At 49.6% G+C, this 19,499-nt stretch overlaps 1 protein-coding gene across 3 annotated transcripts in view; it reads left to right on the plus strand.

The window, feature by feature from the left end:
* Positions 1-136: 136 nt before the first annotated feature.
* Positions 137-19,499, plus strand: part of XPO7 (exportin 7) — a 32,427-nt gene continuing 13,064 nt past the window's right edge. The window contains exons 1-12 of one of the 3 annotated variants that reach the window (XM_031602238.2): positions 137-288; positions 9,454-9,600; positions 10,046-10,139; positions 10,950-11,116; positions 12,204-12,296; positions 14,816-14,920; positions 16,336-16,501; positions 16,990-17,063; positions 17,331-17,450; positions 17,662-17,808; positions 17,929-18,101; positions 19,105-19,298. In XM_031602238.2, coding sequence (XP_031458098.1) covers positions 271-288; positions 9,454-9,600; positions 10,046-10,139; positions 10,950-11,116; positions 12,204-12,296; positions 14,816-14,920; positions 16,336-16,501; positions 16,990-17,063; positions 17,331-17,450; positions 17,662-17,808; positions 17,929-18,101; positions 19,105-19,298 — 1,498 coding nt within the window. In that variant the 5' untranslated portion in view covers positions 137-270. Of the gene's footprint in view, positions 289-664; positions 838-9,453; positions 9,601-10,045; positions 10,140-10,949; positions 11,117-12,203; positions 12,297-14,815; positions 14,921-16,335; positions 16,502-16,989; positions 17,064-17,330; positions 17,451-17,661; positions 17,809-17,928; positions 18,102-19,104; positions 19,299-19,499 lie in introns of those variants that run through there. The other 2 variants (XM_031602239.2, XM_031602237.2) reach the window with 2 other exon arrangements.

Raw genomic sequence — 19,499 nt, forward strand, 5'->3', positions numbered from 1 at the left:
AGGAGTGGGCGTGGTCAGGAGGGTGGGCGTGGTCGAGGGGCGGCAGTTGTAAAGAGAGCGGGCGTGGTCAAACGCGGTGGGCGTGGTTAACGGTGTGGGCGTGGTTAACGGTGTGGGCGGGAACGGCGCGTGCGCGGATAGGCGGGAGGGCGCGACGCGCATGCGCGGTGAGGCGGCGGCGCTGGTGGCTGAGGAAGGGGTGGGGGGGGCGGAGGCGGGCGCGTGCCGGGCCCGGCGGAGGCGGAGGGAGCGGAGCATGAATGGAGCAAAATGGCGGATCATGTGCAGGTGAGGGGGGGCCGAGGGCGGCCGGGGGGCTCGGCGAGGCTCCTCTCAGCCCTTCTGGGCCGTCGGGAGGCTCCAAGGACGGGCTCCGCGCCGGCCGCGGCCTAGCGCGGCCTGCTCTGGGCGGGCGGCGCTGAGGCTCGGTAGGCCGCGGCTGGGCCTGGGGCTGAGGGCTGCGGCGGGGCCCGGGGGTCCCGGACGGCCGGGGCGGCGCCGCGGGGCGGAGCTCCTGCAGCACGGCGCGGCTCCCGCTCGATGCCCGCCGCTGCCGGGCCCGCGTTAACCGGAGGGCGGAAGGGGAACCGGCGGCCCCGCGCGGATCCGTGAGCGCAGGGATGGCCGCCTCGCTCGGTTGCCGCGCAGCCGGTTGGTTGAAGGAAGGCCGCGTTTGGGTGCCGCGCCGTTAAAGCCGGTGGAGCTGAGCGTTGCGGGGAGCTGCCGCTGTCGTGGTTTGAAATCCTGCCTCCTCGCTCGGCTTTTCTTTGTTAAATATCGCGGTCGGCAAGTGGGAGTTATGTCCTTATGTCCCGTGCGTCTCTGGAGGTGTTCGAGGTTAGGTTGGATGGGCGGCCTGGGCTGGTGTGAAATGTGGAGGTTGGTGGCCCTGCGTGTGGCTGGGGGTTGGAGATTCGTGATCCTTGAGGTCCCTTCCAACCCTTGTGAGTTAGAAGCGGCCAAACGGGGTCGCGATGGCCGCGTTCGGCTCTCCGTTGAGTTAAAGTTTAACGGCTGCAATGTGGGAGATGCTCCACTCGGGGGACTGGTTTGCAAATGCTGGGGAAGCGGCAGCCTGGTGTGGTTCCTGCAGGGCAAACAGAGCTGGAGGAGTCGCTCAGCGTTACAGCTGTGTATGCTTTGCACGCTGTTGATGGTCTGTTTCTTCTCTCTGCTCCAGGTGCAGCATTCATGGAGCCTCGTGTAGTTCCTTTCGGCACAGAGGTTCCCTTCAAAACTGACTCTGGATGTGTTGTGCCTGCAGGACGCGGTGCTTTGTTTGAATAGGTTGAGTTTGGGGTGAGAAATCTTGACTGAGAGAGTGGTGAGGTGCTGGAACAGCTGCTCAGAGAGGCTGTGGATGCCCCGTCCATCCCTGGAGGTGTTCAAGGCCAGGTTGGATGGGGCCCTGGGCAGCCTGGGCTGGTATTGAATGTGAAGTTTGGTGGCCCTGCATGTGGCAGGGGGTTGGAGATTCATGATCCTTGAGTTTCCTTCCAACCCTTGGCCATTCTGTGATTGTGTGAGAGATCTTGCTGTCACCTCACAGCCCAGCCTGCTCGCCACGATTGGGTTTGATGAACTTAATGCTCTTAATGATTCTATGGCCTGAGCAAAGCTGCACAGCTCCCACATCAAACACAGCAGTCACTGAGTTATCCTGCAGTGTGTGCTGCCAGTGTGGATAATGGGGAGAGCTGTTTAGGTGGCCACATGCTGTGGGAGTTGGCCTTGTTTTAATAGGGGCTGGTGCTGCCAATAAATGCTGGCTGCTGGGAGCTGTGCAGAGTTCCCAAGGTTTGTGAGAGCTTTGCTTTGGGTGTTGTGTGCTGGCAGGCTGGGGTTTAACTGGACTGTTGATAGCTGATAGGTGTTAAGGTTATTGGTGCCTGGTGGGCACGCAGAACTATCATAGAGTTTATTTGCAGTGAGGAGGAAGGTGAGCTTCTAGAGCCATAGTGAGGGAGATTTAGAAACTGGAGGTGATGCAGGCTGGGCTGTGATGCCGTGTAGCTGCAGCTGGGTGCCGTGTTCCTGCTGAGCAGCACTGCAGGAGGAGGCTGCTCAGTGTCTGCTGCGGTGATGCTGAGGCAGCAGCAGTGCAAATCAGGTGTTGTGGTGTGGCTGAAGGGCCCTGCGTTCTCCAAGTGAATTCCTGCACACCAGTTTGCCCATCTGTCAGCAAGCTCACATCGCCTTCTGGATGCATATTGCTGATCCCAGGCTTGGAAGCATTGCCTAAACTTGTTCACACAGCAAAGCAGGCAGGCTACCTTTAGCTCTGTGGGCAAACACAGCCCTATTCCTCTGTCCCACGTTGCAAACAGATTTGTTCATCTTTGCTTTCTGCTTTCCTTATGCTTGGATGTTTTCTGCGCTGTTGCCCTAAGATGGGATGTGCTTACTGAAAGTGAGCGTCCCTGTGGGAGAATGCTTGCTGCTAATTAATTCTGTGGGCTCTGAGCGTGGAGTGTTCTGTTTGTGTGGAGTTCTAACAAGTGATTGTGCCACAGAAAAGCCATTGTCACTTCTGTATGAGTTACTCTTGCCTGCTCGTGGTAACCTGGCTCTGAGTTGAGAGGAGTGAGATGCAAGAAGAGACTGGAGTACTGAGCTGGTACTCCTATGAAGAACATGAAATCTGGCATCTCAAAGGAAACTGCATCTGTTTGGTTTTTTTGCCTCTGTGTTACCTGACTGTGGGCTCAGTTTGGATGTTTCTGCATGTTGGATCACTGGCAGTGCTGTGCTTTGCAGAGGGTCGGCAGCAGACAGGGGTTACTCCTTTCATCTCAAAGCCATTGCAGAGGAAACCTTGATTTGTGTTGGGATGGGCATTCTTTGGCTCTGTCCCCATGCGTGGCAGTGCTCTGCAGGGACTGGGGGCACTGAGTGTGCTCAGAAGGGACAACAGGAGGGTTTTGGAGGGTCCTCAGTTTGCTGGAGGGCTCCGTGCTCAGAAAACATCTCCCTGCCAGTGCTTCTGAGGTGTGTTTTCCTAGGGTGGGTGCTTCCATCCCCAACAGGACCTTTGTTTTTCCCTTGTTTCCGTATTTTAGAAGACGTCATTTTGGCTCAAACACAAAATCTAATTTGGCTTTAGAAACCCACAGCGTTCAGCTTGCCCTAGAGGGAACCCTGAGGCCTGCACTGCGTGCTTCCCATTTGCTCTCCCTGTAACCCTGCACCTGCTTGGTATAACAGAGGCACGGCGCAGCCCGGCTGCACGTTGCTTGCAATACTTCATCTTAGCTCAAGGTTTTTACCTCCTGTGTGTGTGTCATTGCTCTTATTGAGGGCTTGTATTTATCTCAGAATAGCCCAAGGGAGTGCTGTGGGCCCAGGGAGGGTACAGGCTGCCTCCACTAAAAATAGAGCTGGCAGCAGTTCTGTTGCAAATTAGGCTTTTTTTTTTAACTACTCTGCTTGGATGCTCAGCACCGAGGCACCAAAGTAACAGCAACGAGTGTTGGGTTGGGGCTGGAAAGCAGAGTAACTTTGTCATTGCTGATAACACCTCCTTGCCCTCGGTGTGGGCAATGCAGCTGCTTTTGAGAAGCTTGCAGGGCTCAGGTCTGCTGGAACAGAGGTGAAGTTATATTTTTACTACTTACAGTTGTATTTTTGCTGGTAATTTTCTGCTTCTAGGAGACATTTGCTGGTAGTAAACGCTCCGTGCTCTTCTGGTGGTGCAGCTGTGTGACTGAGTTGTAAGAATCTAACTAAATAACCACTGTAATCTGTGAGTTCGCTCTTCTCATCCAGCTTTGGTGCATCCCTTGCACAGCAGCAGTGCTGCTGCAGCTCTGCGTGCATCCTCAGCCAAATGCAACCAAACAGAACGCCAAACACACCCAGCAGAGCAGGTGTTGTGCAGCAGGCACGACATGCACGCTCCCTATGGGTCGTACAGAGCAAACAAGCAGTGCCCAGTGAGCACTGCTCACACCTGTGCTCTGACCTGCTCCTGTTTGACATATTCACATGGACCAGGGCTGTGATTTCTGCATCATCCACACGCTTTCCTTCAGCTCCTGTTGGAAAACTCGGTGCCCTTGTAGCACTGACCATGCGGTGTTTGTGAAAGCACTGATTACAGGAGTGAGAGTCCAAGGACGTTGTACTGGAAAATATTAATTCTGCTGTTTCTCTTTTAGCACTAGATAATGTCTGTAGCTCAAACAGTGCACTGAAGGTAATCTGCAATGCTTTTCCTCAGTTTGAGCAGCACTGGAGGAGCGTTAGAACTTCAGATGGTGGAAAGCATACTGAGCTCTCAGGCTTGCTTTGGTGCAGAGGGTTTCTGTTGCCTCCGGAGCCCTCAGTGTGGCAGGGAGATGTTTGTGGAAGAGGTTCTGCTCCTTCTCCCACCGTTCAGCACTGTGTTGCTCCCATGTGTGCTTTGTGCTCTCTGTTTCCTAATTTCCTGGTTGCTGCTCATTAGGAAACGGCCAACCTTTGCCAAGTGGGAAGCCTTCAGGTGCACAGGGAACATTCAGTCCTCAAAAAGAGCGGTGAAATCGGTGCGATTTCTGAAGCAGCACATTAATGTTGCACATAAATAAGAAGGTAAAGAGAGATGGCAGTGACTCATTCTCCCATACAAAGGTGTTGCTGCCGCTCAGCCTCCCGTTTTGTTCCCAAATGGAAGGAGCACCTGCGTGCTGCGTTGGGCTGCTGTTCTCTTTGCTTGGGCCCTGCTGAGTCCTCCTGCTGGGTGAGAGCTTTCCCTGGGGCAGAACCAATCCCTCAGCTGCTCTGAGACGTGGATTTGTATTGCAGCACTGGGGAGTTCTCATTGCTGCTCCTGCAGTGTGAGTGGGGATTGGGGATAGCTGTGTGCAGCTGCAGAGCTGCGCCTTCACTCTGTGTTCCTGGAGGGAGCAGAAAGGCAGAGGTTGCTCTGACACTTCAGCCATCAGCCCCTGAAGTGCAATTAGATTTGGGGCTGCTCCCTCCTGATGTGCTCTGCGTTGTGTTTGTTCCTTACCACACAGCTGAGCAAATCGCTGTCCTGCCAGAGCAAAGCCTTGGTGGCATGGAGCAGCAGTGTTTATTTGCACCCAGCTCAAATGTTGAAGGGTTTGTGCTGTGTCTCAGTGGTTTCTCCAGTCGCTGAGGGTATCAGTTCCTCATTTCTAAGCTCCGTGGGATAGAATCCATCCTTGTTTCTGGGTGCTTTGTTGTCAGTGCTAACTTACAGGGGATGTGCAGCTCCAGATCAGTGCTAACAGTGAAACAGCAGGGCTGGAGCTGAAAGAAGTCCCCTTCAGCTCGACTTGGAGACCATTCATCTCAAGGAAAGAAATGAGAGCTCTTTATTAATGGCCTGGGAGATGCCTGGAAGTGCTGCTGCAATAAATAACTTTTTGAGATAGGCACAAGTAAGTTTTCTTTCTCTTGTTAGCAGGATAAATGGAAATGGGCAATTTATAGTTGAGATTCCCTTAAAGAATGAGGGCGATGAGCCACGAGACCTGGGTTTCACAATAGTGAGCACTTAGGAGATGCATCGCCGTGCTCCTCTGTGGTTAAGAGTTGAATTGCTCCGTTAAAAAGCTTTTTTATTCCTGGTTGAAATAGCTGAAGTGACCCGAGCTGTTCTCTGAGCCTCAGTCACTTCTGTCACCACAGCCCTCTGACTCCTGCCATGAGTTTGGTAAAGCACAGCGATTCCAAGCCCTCACCTCAGCATCATCATCATCTTCCTCCCAGACCAGGTAATGCCTGCAGCCTGGGGGTCCCACCCCCCCCCCCCACACACACACACCCCAGCTGTGGCAGTGGGCACACAGGTCACTGTGTGTCTGCTGCACACAGTGAGTGAGGGATTGCGTGCCCTCTGCTTCCCGGGCACTCATAGGGCCTCCTGTGATGATGACATGTGGGGGAATCAGTTGGGGGATGTGAAAATGGATGGATGTGCTCAGGATGCAGATAACACATTGAGCACATCAAAGGATCCGTGGCTCAGGGAGGCAGTAAGCAGAAGGCAGGAGGAAGGAATGCCTTCCTTGAAACAACATGTCTGAGCATTTACAGCCATGCACATCCTTCAGGATGAAACCCAGGCAGCAGCAAAGCTTGGGTGGATGTGATGAAGCCTGGTAGGTGTCTGTGGAGGCTGCTGCTGGGGGCTCCCCATGCCCACTGCTCCATTTCTGCCTCTGCCATCTTGGGCATGCCAAGCACAGCGTGCCTTCCCTCCATTGCCTGAGATGGGAACTGTCAGCATGCTGAAGTCAAACCCTATTGAACTGAACCTGCCTGGAGCTTATTGCAACCCCTGGATGTAAAGAGCGTTGCTTAAGCAACCGTGTAATATAGGATCAATTCCACAGCCAGCCCCCAGGGGCTCCTTTTTAGGTAGCTGTTGCATTCCTTGTAGTGTTTATCATTTTAAAGATGATCACACGTTGTTTATCTTCACCGTGGGGAAAACCAGGCGCAGTGATGAGTTTTATTTGCAGCTCGTGGTATAAATAAGATTGATGGGTTGCTTTTCTTCTGCTTTCTGAGCTTCAGAGCTGCTCTCAGCAGGCAGACATCCGAGGCCAAGATCTCATCAAGGGGCTGCTGTGTGCAGAGGACGACCCAACCATCGTAGATATGGGAGATCCCTGATGTGGATCCTCCCCATGGATGGGGTTTGCATCAGATCCCCAGCTCTGTTGTGCTCAGGGTGAGAAGAGATGCAAAATCAACCCGAGAACTGCAAAATGAACCTTCCCAGGTTGGGATGCTGAGTTAAATGTGTTCAGAAAGAGACAGCTGCTGTCACAAATAGGTGAACATAGGGAAAAGGGTCTTGGGTTGTAGGCAGTGACGTGACGAGGTGGCTGTCTGGAGGCTGGGTGAGAAGAGCCTGGAGATAGGGTGCAAATCTCCATTCTTAGATGTTATTGCCACTCTTGACAGAAGGAAGAAGCATCGATACCATTTGGGTTTTGACTTTTGGAGGGCAAAAAGTGTGTGTGTACAGGAGGGGTCGAGTGATCGCTGAGCTCTGAGCTGAGGAGTCTTAACAGAGCAGTTATATGAACACAGTTCAGGGTTCATATAACTGCTCTGGGTTCACGGTTGAGCTAAACACTGCTTTGTGGGAGCTGGCTGGGGTTCCAGCTTGTCATTTAGCCTCGGTACAGCATGAAGTGTGTGAGAGAATGTGGACTGAAGGGCTTGGGTTGCTGCAGGATCTGTGGCTGTACCAGCGCACCACCCAAATCCCAGGCTTGCAGTGCTGTGCCAAAGGCAGCAGGGGAGCTTTGGGAGCCCGGGGCTGTCTGTTGTGACTCAGCACTTCGACGACTCACTGCTTCTCCTTCCAATGCTGTCCCCATGTCCCCAGCAGCCTGTCCTGCATCCCCAGCAGCCTGGGCCTGCTCCTGCTGCATGCCCTCAGACCAGAAGCTGGCCTTCTTCTCAGCTGCCCTGCAGAATCTTGCTTTGTAAATAATGTTTTCGGAGCCACTTGCTCTCAAAAGAGCAAAGAACACAGATGTTGGTCAGCTTGAATTGCCCTCGGTGCCGTTTTGCCTTTCAGCTCACCTTTCTGACCCTCAGCAATGCCCACGCATGCCAGAGCATTTCCACGCTTCACACGCTCTGCTGTCTCATGCTTTAGTGCTTATCTGGTGCACGCAGGGCCCTCACATTGCGTGGTCGTTACACTGAATGCTACCTTTTTATCTTGCCTGAAGGAGAGGCATTGCTGAAGTGCTCCCTGCCTCCTTGCTGCCCCAGTATCACCATGCGGGAGTGAAGCTGGCTTGATTGCTGTCCCTTTGGTGGAGAGGATTATAGTTTACCATGAGCACACAGAATGAAAGCTCCCCATGTGGAGCTTGGGCTTGCTCTTGGTGTTGCCCTCCCAGGCTTTGTGTGCTACCTCTGCAGCTGTGCTTTTGGGGACAGCGTGAGAAAGAAGCATAGAGTGAACGCCAGCTGGAGGTCTGGGCAGCTGGGATGCTCAGGATGGCTCATGCAGCACAACAGGAGATGGGATGAGTGTGAACACCTGACGTGGACACAGACATGGAGCTGCTGGATTCGTGCTCCTGGATAACTGGGAGTAGCTCTCCTACATCTGTCATTTTTCACCTGAAAGCTGTGCTGTAGTGGCTGCAGCATCCCCTGTCGGTGGCCCTATCTCCTGGGTGACCTTGGAGCTGAGGAGGTGCTCTGCTGGAGCCCTGTGGGCTGCGAGTGTTGTGTGGCTCTGATGGAGTTAAGGCAGCGGGTTCTGCACATGGGCTGGCTCGGGTCCCACGCTCTGCACCAACAAAGGGGGTTGGTCACAGCCAGGCTGAATAAAAGCCATTGGGCAGTGCCACTGAGCCCCCACAGCAGTGAGAACTGGAGTTTGTTGGAGCTGTGAGGGCTGTTACGAGGAAGCTCTGTGCCTGAGCTCAAGGAATTCATGCAGGGGGTGTAAAACAGGGCAGAAAGAGCTCTTAAAAAGACAAGTGCTTCTTTCCAGAGGTGTCACACGCTCTCTAGAGCCCTTTTCATCTACTTCAGTGGATCCTTACGGGGCATTGCCTGGGGAGCCCTCTGCCAGCCTCGGGTTTGCCAGAAAGCAGTGAAGTTGTTCACAGGACTCATCTCCTGGCTTTGATTTCCTGCCCTGTCTCCTTAGCAGGGGTAACAAAGCAGGCTGCAGGACGCTGGGATGCCTTCCTGCAAGTCTCTCACTGCAGAGGACCCCATCTGCATAACTTACCCAGCAGATGTACTCATTACCTGGGAAAGGGCAACCAGAGTCCCTCCTTGGGTCTCTTGTGATGCTGTCTCATCTGGTGGTGGCCTTGGCAGCATCAAAAACTTCAGTGGTTTGGTGTGGAGTTGCTGCAGTTGTGCATAAGAAGTGCTGGGCTGTGTGCTGACCCTGGCACGGATGTGGTTTTTACATGAGGATGTCTCAAGGAATAAAGTAAGCAGCTGATGCTGTTCTCCTGTGCTTCATTTGTAATGGTCTCCTCCTGGAAACCTAGCAAGGAGCCCTGCAGCAGTGGGAAATACCTGCTTGTCAATCCAGCAGGATGAACCTGAGGGAATATTGATATCCATCCACGGAGCTGCTTTTTAACTGGGACACCTTGGGGGAAAACCATCTGCCTGGATCACAGTGAATATTTTCCAGTTGTTTGAGCACACAGTCTGCCTGGTACTTTTATTTCCCTTCAGTGCATTCACGGGGCACTGCTCAGAGGCATCCATTGCATCGTTTGTTCTCTTCTGCTTTAGGTAGTTCTGGCACGTAGTGCTGAAGGTTTAATGTCAGCTCCTTCCAGCATCCTGGGGTGCTGAGGTCTGTCACACTGCCCTGCAAAGGGAATCCAAACAGAGATGGGGGGTTGCCACTGCTTGGCACAGAAACAGCTGTGGCAGTGCTTTCGGGCTGGAAGTAAACCGCAAAACCTCATTTCTCATTTATTTTTCTCTCTGTTCCAGAGCCTAGCCCAGCTAGAGAACCTGTGCAAGCAGCTGTATGAGACCACAGACACTGCGACACGGCTCCAGGCAGAGAAGGCCCTGGTTGAGTTCACCAACAGTCCCGACTGCCTGAGCAAGTGCCAGCTGCTTCTAGAAAGAGGGAGTGTATGTAAACCAAAAACATCTCCTGTGTATCTCAGTCTTCTGGACATGGATGGGGCTGCTGGCCCCGGGTTCTGCTATGCAGTGTTTGTCTTGCACACCCAGCGTGTTTGTGTGTCTGTCTCAATTTGTAGACATCCTCTGCCAAAGAAAGCATTGGCACGCTGATGGCAAGCACTGCAGCAGCATAATTAGCTGCACATAGTTGTCAGTTCTGATGCCTGGTGGGCTTTGCTGCATTCTTTGCAGGCTGCCACCCAGCTGTGCCAAGCTTTAAGTGAAAGGTGTTATAATGTCAGTGGGGGGGGGGAAATGGTTTGTGCACAGAGGTTCAAAGGAGATAAAACTAATATCTGAAACTCAGATTCCCAGCAGGCAGTTAGCTTAGCACTGCTGCTTGATGTTCTTGTTGTGAAATGTGCACTCAATGCCTTGTTTTTCTTCACAGTCATCCTACTCCCAGTTGTTGGCAGCTACATGCCTTACGAAACTCGTGTCACGCACAAACAACCCGCTACCATTGGAGCAGCGAATTGATATCCGTGAGTACAAGGCTTGGTTTTGCTGAGTGAATGTGAGAAGTTGTTGTGCACACTTTCATCCACGAGTGGGAGGCCTTCTGCAACCTCCTGTGTGTTACACTTGAACGTTCTAAGGTACAGAGTGGAAAGAAATAATTCTCTTCCCCGGAGTCTTCTCCTGCGTTGTTTGCTGGTAGAGCTCCAGGTTGAAGATGTAGGGTTGTGGAGATGGAGGGGATTGATGGCTCTGTGGCTCGTGAATGAATCTTTGATACGTTCCCTTTGGAAGTTAAAATACACATGGTGCTTTCCCCTTTAGAGGGCATGCTTTCCAAAGTGAAATTTTTTCTGGGTCTCTGAAATATCAGGCAGAGTGTTTCCTAAGGGAGCAGTCATTCTGTCGCAGTACTCTTCCCTGGAGAATGACTGATGCTTTCTTTCCTCCAGGGAAGGGCTCTGAATCTGCCTTCGTTTGTAGAAGTGATGCAATAAATGATCATCCCTGAGATCTTATAAACCTTTCCAGCTTTTCTCCCTCCTGACACGTGCATACAGAGGATGGGATTTAGTCTGGTAACATAGAATAAGTTACCTTTGGGGAAGGAGCTCACACCTGTCTGTCTGCTTTCCAGATCTGTTCCACAGCTCTGGCGCCTTGAAGGCACAAATGAAATCCACGCTTTTATCCAACCCACTGCTGTGCTCATCTTAGGATTGATTTTTTTTTTTTTAACTGCTTTCACAAAGATACTTTTATCCTAACACAGCATTACCACCTCAGCTCCAGCTGCTGTGTTTTTGTCTGCAGAAACCCTCTTCTCTGTGTTCCAGGAAACTATGTGCTCAACTACCTTGCCACCAGGCCGAAGCTGGCCACGTTTGTCACACAAGCACTGATCCAGCTGTATGCTAGGATCACTAAGTTGGGCTGGTTTGACTGTCAGAAGGATGAATATGTCTTCAGGAACGTGATCACAGATGTCACAAGGTTCTTGCAGGTCAGAATTTAAGATGAATGTACATCTTGTGGGATTTGAAAGTCTCTGTGTTTCCTCTGTATTGCTCTGCAGCTCTGTTTGGTCTTTGATTTGATTTGCATTTGTTGACTGAACAGTGACTCCAAGGCTTAAAAGCTAAAAATCGACCTGCTCTGCCAGCTGTCCTCATTTAATATTGGTAGAGTGGGGAGGTTTTCCAGTGGCTTCTGTATAGATAGTGTGCAGACACTGAGCTTATAGGCAAGAGGTGGCTCCCATAAGGAAGTGGTGAAGTCCCAGACCTAAACGTGCCTGGATTTGTATTGCAGGTGAGTTTGGTCTTGGAAGTTGGAAGAGATCAGGGCAATTTGAGCAGGATGTGCTAACCAAGGTGGAGCTAGGGAAGGAAACATCATCTATTAGCTACAGGACAGAAACTGGGGCAAGGGAGCAATACAGGTTACTTCTTTGGAACCATTTGCTAAGTGGGTTGCTGTTTCTAGTGAAGAGGTATCCGTAGCAGACTCGTTTCACAACGGGGCCCCTGTTGGCAGTCTGCAGTGGAGCCAGAGGCCAAAAAGGCTGTGAAGAATGGGCTCTCTTCCCTGGGAGATAGGCTCAGGCCATGGGGCTGCTGCTCATATTATTCCAGGTCTGCAGTTCAAAAAGAAGAATTCCTTTCTCAGAGTTTCCATCTGAAGCTTTGGAGCCATCCTAATGTTGCAAAAGTGTCTGCACAGCTGCTGTTAAAACCAAGGAAACTGATTTAAAAATAAACCATCATCATCACCAATCTTCTCAGGGTTGGGGTATGAAACAAACATGGGGATTAAACTATTAAATAAAAGGAGCCTATTACTTATTAGCTCACATTACCACATTCTTCATAAAACCTTTGCATTGTTAATAAGATCAAGTATTGCATAACTGCATTTAAATTCTCATTTGATACTGCTCCCAGGCTTCTTCCCAGTCATAATTCTACAGGGATAAAGTAGTTGTAGAGAAGGATGTCTAGAAGTCTTCCAAACAGAAACATCTGTGACTAACAGTGATTTTCCTGAAAGCAGCCCAGCAGTAACTCTTTTCCCTGTCCCCTCTTCCTCAGGATAGTGTAGAACACTGCATCATAGGAGTGACAATCCTGTCCCAACTAACTAATGAAATTAATCAAGTAAGTGCTACAGCCTTCCTCAGTGAAGTAAGTGTCCAATTTTCTCATTCATATTGCTGTGTCCTGCTGTGTCTGTGCGTTGTTGGGGTTTTTGTTTGTATTTCTTTTCTATGGGTTGTTTTCCTTTTTGGTGTGGGGAGCATTGCATAGTGGGTGGGATTATTTTTTTTTTTCTTGTTTGTTTCTTACACAGTCCCATACCTGTGTGGTAAGATGCTGCTTCCTCCTGGCCTGAGGAGCTGTGTTGTTTCACTGGCATCTTCCATCTTCTCATACTTCCATGTAATCTTTTGAGATCAAAAAGGAGGAAGCAGTGCTACACAATGAGTCAAGCCTACCCAGCAAAGACCAAATCCAGAGCATCAGGACATCACTGCCACCTCCACTAGTCAGACCCTGTTCATTGTTACAGCTTAGTTCTTGTGCCAGGAGGTATTGACCAGGGAGATAAAACAAAGAGGATTTGTCAGATTGTGGAGGCTTTTAAAGCAACCTGTTCATTCAGTGCTGGATTTTGGCACGTTCCCAGCAGATGGTTCCCAAACAGTTCAGGTTCATTGGGGTTAACGAGTGCTGTGGCTTTGCTTGGTGCTGTCCTACATCACTTCCCAGACAAGTGGCACAGAGTTTGCCAAAGCACCTTTGGTGGCTTCCACTGCCCATAGAATTTAGTGGGTTTTGCTGATTTTTAGTATCTTACTAAGGAAAATTGTAACTTCTGCTAATAAATGGACTAATCCCAGCACCAGTATGGATTGATCCTCGTGTGGGGTTTGAAAGATGATGACAGACAGTCTCCAGAACTAGAAATGTTGGAGGAGATGTTGTTATCCTAGCCAGGTCAAAGCACCAGTTTCTCCTGCTGAAATTGAAGTTCAGCATCACTGAGCTTCCCAAGCCCTTCTCTGTAACCTGAACAGCATCTGCACTCATTTCAGACCCAAATTCACTTTCTTAAGCCTGGCCGGGTCAGTAAATCCAAACCTGCAGCTCTCCTCCTGCCTCTCGTGCCACATCATTACTGTGACAGCATCCTTGCTCAAACTTTGTCCAGTGCCTTCATCTGCACAAAGGGAAGGTCCTTCACCTCTGCACATCAAGGATGGAGGGGCTCTGCCTGCCTCCATCAGTCAGCATCCTTGCAGAGCTGCCCTTGTGGTCACAGCAGTGATCAGCACAGGAACTGGCACCTGTTCCACTTCCCCACTCCCTACAGATTGATGTAAAAAAACAAACAAAAAAAAACCAATGAACTTAAAGGCTTCACTCAGAATTCCCTTCCTAAAAGCTTGCATATCAAATCTGCCGCAGTTTGCTGTTCATTCCTGTGCTCTGTGTTAGCCCTGCACAGGGCTGCATCCAGTGACTCATCTTGGAATGTCTAAAAGTGCCACTACTTGCAAAATAATCCTTCTGTCAACATTCCCACTCATCAGAGTGGGGTCATGTACACAGCAAACAAACAAGCAAAAAAAAAAAAAAAAAAATCCCACCTTGTCCTCAAGCTTTTTCTGGTAACTATTTAAACTGCCATTTATGTTATGCAACAGCAGAATTTGCTAAAGCTCTGTTGACTAAAGCTCGCAGCACAAATAGAATAGAGTGCTTAGGAACTGTGTAGAGGTATCAGTTTTCATCCTGAAGTGCTGCACAGACTTGCCTGGAGGTGCTGTGTGCCTGCTGTGTTACAGGAGTTCACTTAGTTACACCTCGTGGTGAAGGAAAGGGAAACTCTTGTTTGCTGCAAGCACAGAAGTATGTGGGATTTGTAATCACTATGGAAAGTCCTACTGCTCTATCCCACAATGACTGACTGCCCATCACGTAACTCATCCTGTGTTCAGATGGAGCAGTCTACAAAGTGACACAATCTGTGCTGCCATAAGCCTTTGTTAGTCCACGTTCAGAATGCATTCACTGAATTGGTGTCTTTGTTACCCATTGTAAAGCAATCTGTGTTTATCTGCCTCCCATATCACGTGTCATCTTTTATTCTGATACGATGAGAGATCCAGATCTGGAGTTCATAACAGATGCACCAAAGTCCAAACGCTCTGCTGCTGGTTAACTCTCCTAGTTTTGTTCCCATCTGTGCAGGTTCAGGAGGGGATATGTAAGTGCCTTTTAATTGCTAGTAGTTGACCAAGTGTCTGCCCAGCGGCTTCAGGTAGGATTCAGCTCTCAGGAGCACTTCACAAAGCAGTGCTCGAGTTTCTCAATGATTCTGTCCTGTTGAAATTACCACCTGCAATCCTGCTTTGGAGGAGGTTTAAATGAACTTGAGAGTAACCCAGGGGTACAGCAGAACGGTGTTTTAGGTGAGATGTTCCACTGTAAGCCAACAGTGCACTTTATCCATGGAGGAGGTGAGGGCAGAGGAGGAAGCACAGAGGGCATGTGTCCCCTGGTGCAGCCCGCTGGTGTCATGCCATGCTGGACAGGGAAGCCTTGGTGTCCCCAGAGCTGCTGCAGCACTCCTGTGTGTTCTGCTGGACTTGTGCCACCTCTGCCCATCAGTTCTAAGCTCTGCTTTTCTCTCTGCCCAGGCTGATACTACTCATCCACTGACCAAGCACAGGAAAATAGCCTCTTCCTTCCGAGATTCATCTTTATTTGATATTTTCACACTGTCATGCAATTTACTGAAACAGGTAAGGAAGCCATCGTTTGGCATCTCTTCTGGGGGCTGCGAGTTGGGGCAACAGCCTTTGGGCTGGCATTCCTTCCCGTACAAATCTTGGAATGTGTGCTCTGTTCTGAATTTGCTCTTTAGGAAAGCTTCCACTTGGGTTTATGTTATCTGTGCAGCAATTGCACAGATTTGATTGGTTCAACTTTTATCCTTCCAGCTGAACAATGTGTCAGCGTTGACAAATAGCACAAAGAGTGAAAAGCAGACTTTATTTTAAAGATGGTTTAAAATGAGCAGCTCTCGTTCTGCCAGTAATAAAGGGGATGTGGGTGTGATTTGATCTTTTTCTTATCCTGATTTCCAAAGGAAGCATGGCCTGCATAGTTACACTGGTTTTCATTCCTTGTGCACCCACCCTCCTGAGCAGCTCTAATAACACCTGAATTCAGCTATTTCTTTCAGATGCATTGGGGATGTATTCAAGTGGGATTCCTCCAGCTTTGTGAAGAAAAGCTCCTGGCCGGGTGGCTCAGCTGAGGGTTGGAGTATAGTGCAGCCTTGCTTGTGTTTGTGGAAGGTGTTGAAGCAGGACAGGGTTTATATGAATGCCCAAATCCTTTTGAGAATAACTGGTGATACACTGGGCTGCTAGAAACCAGTGATCAAGCTTCTATCAGCATCCATAAAATAGCATGCAGTTAGGCAGCTCCAGAAGAATAACTCATTGTGGAGGGGGTGAAGAAGACATTCCAGCCACTGTTGGCACGGCTCATGGCAGTGTCAGCACACTGCAATATGTTATTTGCAGTAGGCTTAAGCTGGAAGAGGTTTGTTTTGTTTCGAGCACAGAGCAGTAATACAAAGCAGAGAGAGGCTGGCCTGTCCCTGAAGTGCAGACCTGAGTGCTGCATTTAAGCTGCAGTGAAACGACCTCATGTCTCAGACCCACCGAGTTCTTTGTGTCACTTGAGAGTGTGTGTGTTTTCCCCGGGCGTAGCAGAGCACTGTAACTGGAGCAGGGCTGATACAGATCATCTGTGCAGGAGAAGTGAATGCACTCCTTTCCATCTGAGGGGTAGGAGGAGTGACAGGATTCCCTGCTGCTAGGTGCTTGTCAGCACAACTATATTCTTGTGTTTAACCTTAATAAGAACTTCTGTATCTTGTGAATCTCACAGTATAATTGCATGCTGGCAGGCCTGGCTGCTTCTCTCCTGTGCAGCACAAACCAAGTGGGAAAGGAAGCCTGTGTTTACCCGTCTCACATGAAGACTGAGTGTGTAGCATGCTGTCTGTGGAAGTGTGGGGCAGCAGGGCTGGCTGCTACATGATCTTTGTGGCTGCCACATCCCCATGAAGTTCAGTTGTTGTCTCAGCCTCAGCTGTCACCTTGATTTTCTTATTTCTGCTTTTTGAATCCACCGTATCTTACAGGCTTCTGGGAAGAACCTGAACCTAAACGATGAGAGCCAGCATGGTCTGCTCATGCAGCTTCTAAAGCTCACTCATAATTGCCTGAACTTTGATTTCATTGGCACGTCAACAGATGAGTCCTCAGATGATCTTTGCACTGTGCAGATCCCAACCAGTTGGAGATCAGGTAATCCTGCTGGGGGAAGAGGCCTGGATAGAAACGTACCAGCTGGAAATCTGGGTGACTTGATAAAGCCTTCTTTGCACTTCGACTTGTACATACAGTGCCAGACGTAGAGGCCAATTCAAGAAACAGTAAATTATTTAGGGGAAAAAAAAAAAAGGGAAAAAAAAAGCTATAAATAACAAATAGCTTGTCACCTGTTCTTCACACCCTTCCTTTTCTCACCAGGCATTTTGCAGGCAGTCCTACAGGCTGCTTTCTTAAAATATTATCCTGTAGTTTTGTCATAGTGCCATATAGCAGCTGGTTTATTTCTGGAAAAGCCAGAAAGCAAGTTATGTAAAAATGTAAAATCCTTTGGAGATGTTCTTCTGAGTGCAGTCCTCTGTGTGACAAGCATGCAGCTAATCTTGATTTGGACACATACGCCTCAGATTTCTGGAAAGCAGCGACTGGAGGTGTTGCCAATAAAGTGTTCTGTTCTGTTTCAGCATTCTTGGATTCTTCGACCCTTCAGCTGTTTTTTGATCTTTATCATTCCATCCCTCCTTCGTTTTCTCCTCTGGTAAGTTGGTTGTTTATGTTCCTTACAGACTCCACAACCAGCAGGTGTTTGTGGGGCTCATCCAGGAGGCTTGCTGTTGGACCTCACGCTTTGTTTTGGTGGCAGTGCTGTGCTATTCATCACCCCATTCACTTGGCATTCGCTACTGCAACTGCACCTTTGGAATCTATTCTCAGTGAAATTCCAGAGGTTTGAGTTGAGAATGACTTAATTGCTCCTTTTGGTGTTCTAATCCCTCCCTTTCTGCTCACTCCCTGTCCCCTTCAGGTTTTGTCCTGTTTAGTGCAGATTGCCTCTGTACGCAGATCCCTCTTCAACAATGCAGAACGAGCAAAGTTTCTGTCTCATCTCGTTGATGGAGTCAAGCGAATACTGGAAAACCCCCAGGTGAGTGTTTGAGTGCAGTCACTGGAATTCTCTGCCTCCTCTGCTTCAAGTTTTATCGCCAAAAATGCTTTCTAATGAACACATTCACCTTAGGCACTGGGGAGAGCGGTGTGACGTTTTGCTGCTCTCTTCTTTCTGTACTGTTCCGTCTCTGCCTCTTCCTCTTGCTGAGTAGTGCTGTTTCTCAGTTCTCCCTTTTTTTTCCTCTCAGAGTTTATCAGACCCAAACAACTACCATGAGTTCTGCCGATTGCTGGCCCGATTGAAAAGCAATTACCAGCTGGGAGAGCTGGTGAAGGTGGAGAACTATCCCGAGGTCATCCGACTCATTGCCAACTTCACCGTGACCAGCCTGCAGGTACGAGCTGCTTCCACCTGCCCTCGCTGGCTGTTGCACTTTCTGTGCTGCAGAAGTCAAAACAAACGGATAAAATAATCACAGCTCACTGATTTCCTTTCCTTTCTGCTGGCTCTTCAGCACTGGGAGTTTGCACCAAACAGTGTTCACTATCTGCTGAGCTTGTGGCAGCGGCTGGCAGCATCAGTGCCCTACGTGAAAGCCACTGAGCCTCACATGCTGGAAACATACACACCAGAAGTCACAAAGGCGTACATCACATCCAGACTGGAATCTGTGCACATCATATTGAGGTATGAAAAGCAGAGAGATGGCAACACCGCTGCTGCAGGCACCAGGATCTGGCACAGGAGGCTCTAGTGGTTCAGTCCTGACTTTTCTTTTAGGAACAGATGTGGCTGTAGGAAGTTTTGTGGGTCGCCAAAGGGTTTTTCAGGGAAGCTTACCTTAATCTCATATTCTGTCTTTTATTATACAAAAGAAAACATGCATTTTCTAAGCTTGTTGTTGTTGTTGTTCGTTTAGACCTCAATCAGTCCCAGATGTTTGGGATTGATCTGAGTGGTTTCGGAGGTGCTGTCTCACCCACCTGCAGCATGCCATTTGCACTCTGAATTCCCATCCTAACAGAGAGGGATAAACATATAAAGAGTGATTCACTTAATTTTTAATCTGCTGTAGGATGGCACAAATCATGCCTGAAAGTATCCCTTTTATTTTGAATGTCAAGGCAGCCTGGAGGACCCTGCTGCAGTGCCTTTATTTGCCTGGGATGAGTTACACCTTGTGTTTGTATGTCAGGTATAGAAAAATAATCTTTGAATGAAGGGGAGACAAATCAGCTTATCCCTTTTGAGATACCTAACAAAGCATGGGTGGAACAGCAGGTTTATTTAATTGTGGTATTCGCAGTGCAGTGCAGTGTTGAGGTTAATGCAGTTAGAGAAAAAGGAAACTGAAACATCAAGAAAGATGGAAAGCTTTATATAATAAAGACAGCCAGACAGAGAACTTGTTCTTGGCACTAAACTAACCATATGTAACCATAAAGATGTAAGAAGAGCTTACTCATCCCAGCTCCTCAGGGTCCTTCCACCTGAACCACTCATGTTTTCCTGATTTATGGCTGCAGCAATGTTCACATTATTAGATCAGTCTGTGCAGCTCTCCATCATGACAGAGACATCACTCACTGCAGTGTGTGTGCCCAGGGAACGCACCTCCATAAGCTTATGTTCCAGGTTGAGCCATCACTGCCTTTTAAGTCCTTACCTATGCTGCTCTCTTGCTGCACAGGGATGGTTTGGAGGATCCACTGGATGACACTGGCCTCGTGCAGCAGCAGCTGGATCAGCTCTCCACCATTGGCCGGTGTGAGTATGAGAAGACATGTGCTCTGCTCGTGCAGCTCTTTGACCAGTCAGCCCAGTCCTACCAGGAGCTGCTGCAAAGTGCCACCGCCAGCCCCATGGACGTTGCTGTGCAGGAAGGTGAGCTCTGGGAGAGCAGTGGTTCCAGAAGCCTGCATTCCTGGTGAAATCCACACAGGGCAGCCAGATTTTGCACGTGTTTCCCTAGGGAGGTGTTCTGTGGTACAGAATATTCTTGACTGGACAGACATTCCCAACACACACAGCAGTGTTTGCTGGAGGTGTTGCTGTCCTGCACACTTTTTGGGGGGAATGATTGCA

The sequence above is a fragment of the Phasianus colchicus genome, chromosome 27 (assembly GCF_987193195.1).
Source record: "Phasianus colchicus chromosome 27, bPhaCol1.hap1.1, whole genome shotgun sequence".
Lineage (NCBI taxonomy): Eukaryota > Metazoa > Chordata > Aves > Galliformes > Phasianidae > Phasianus > Phasianus colchicus.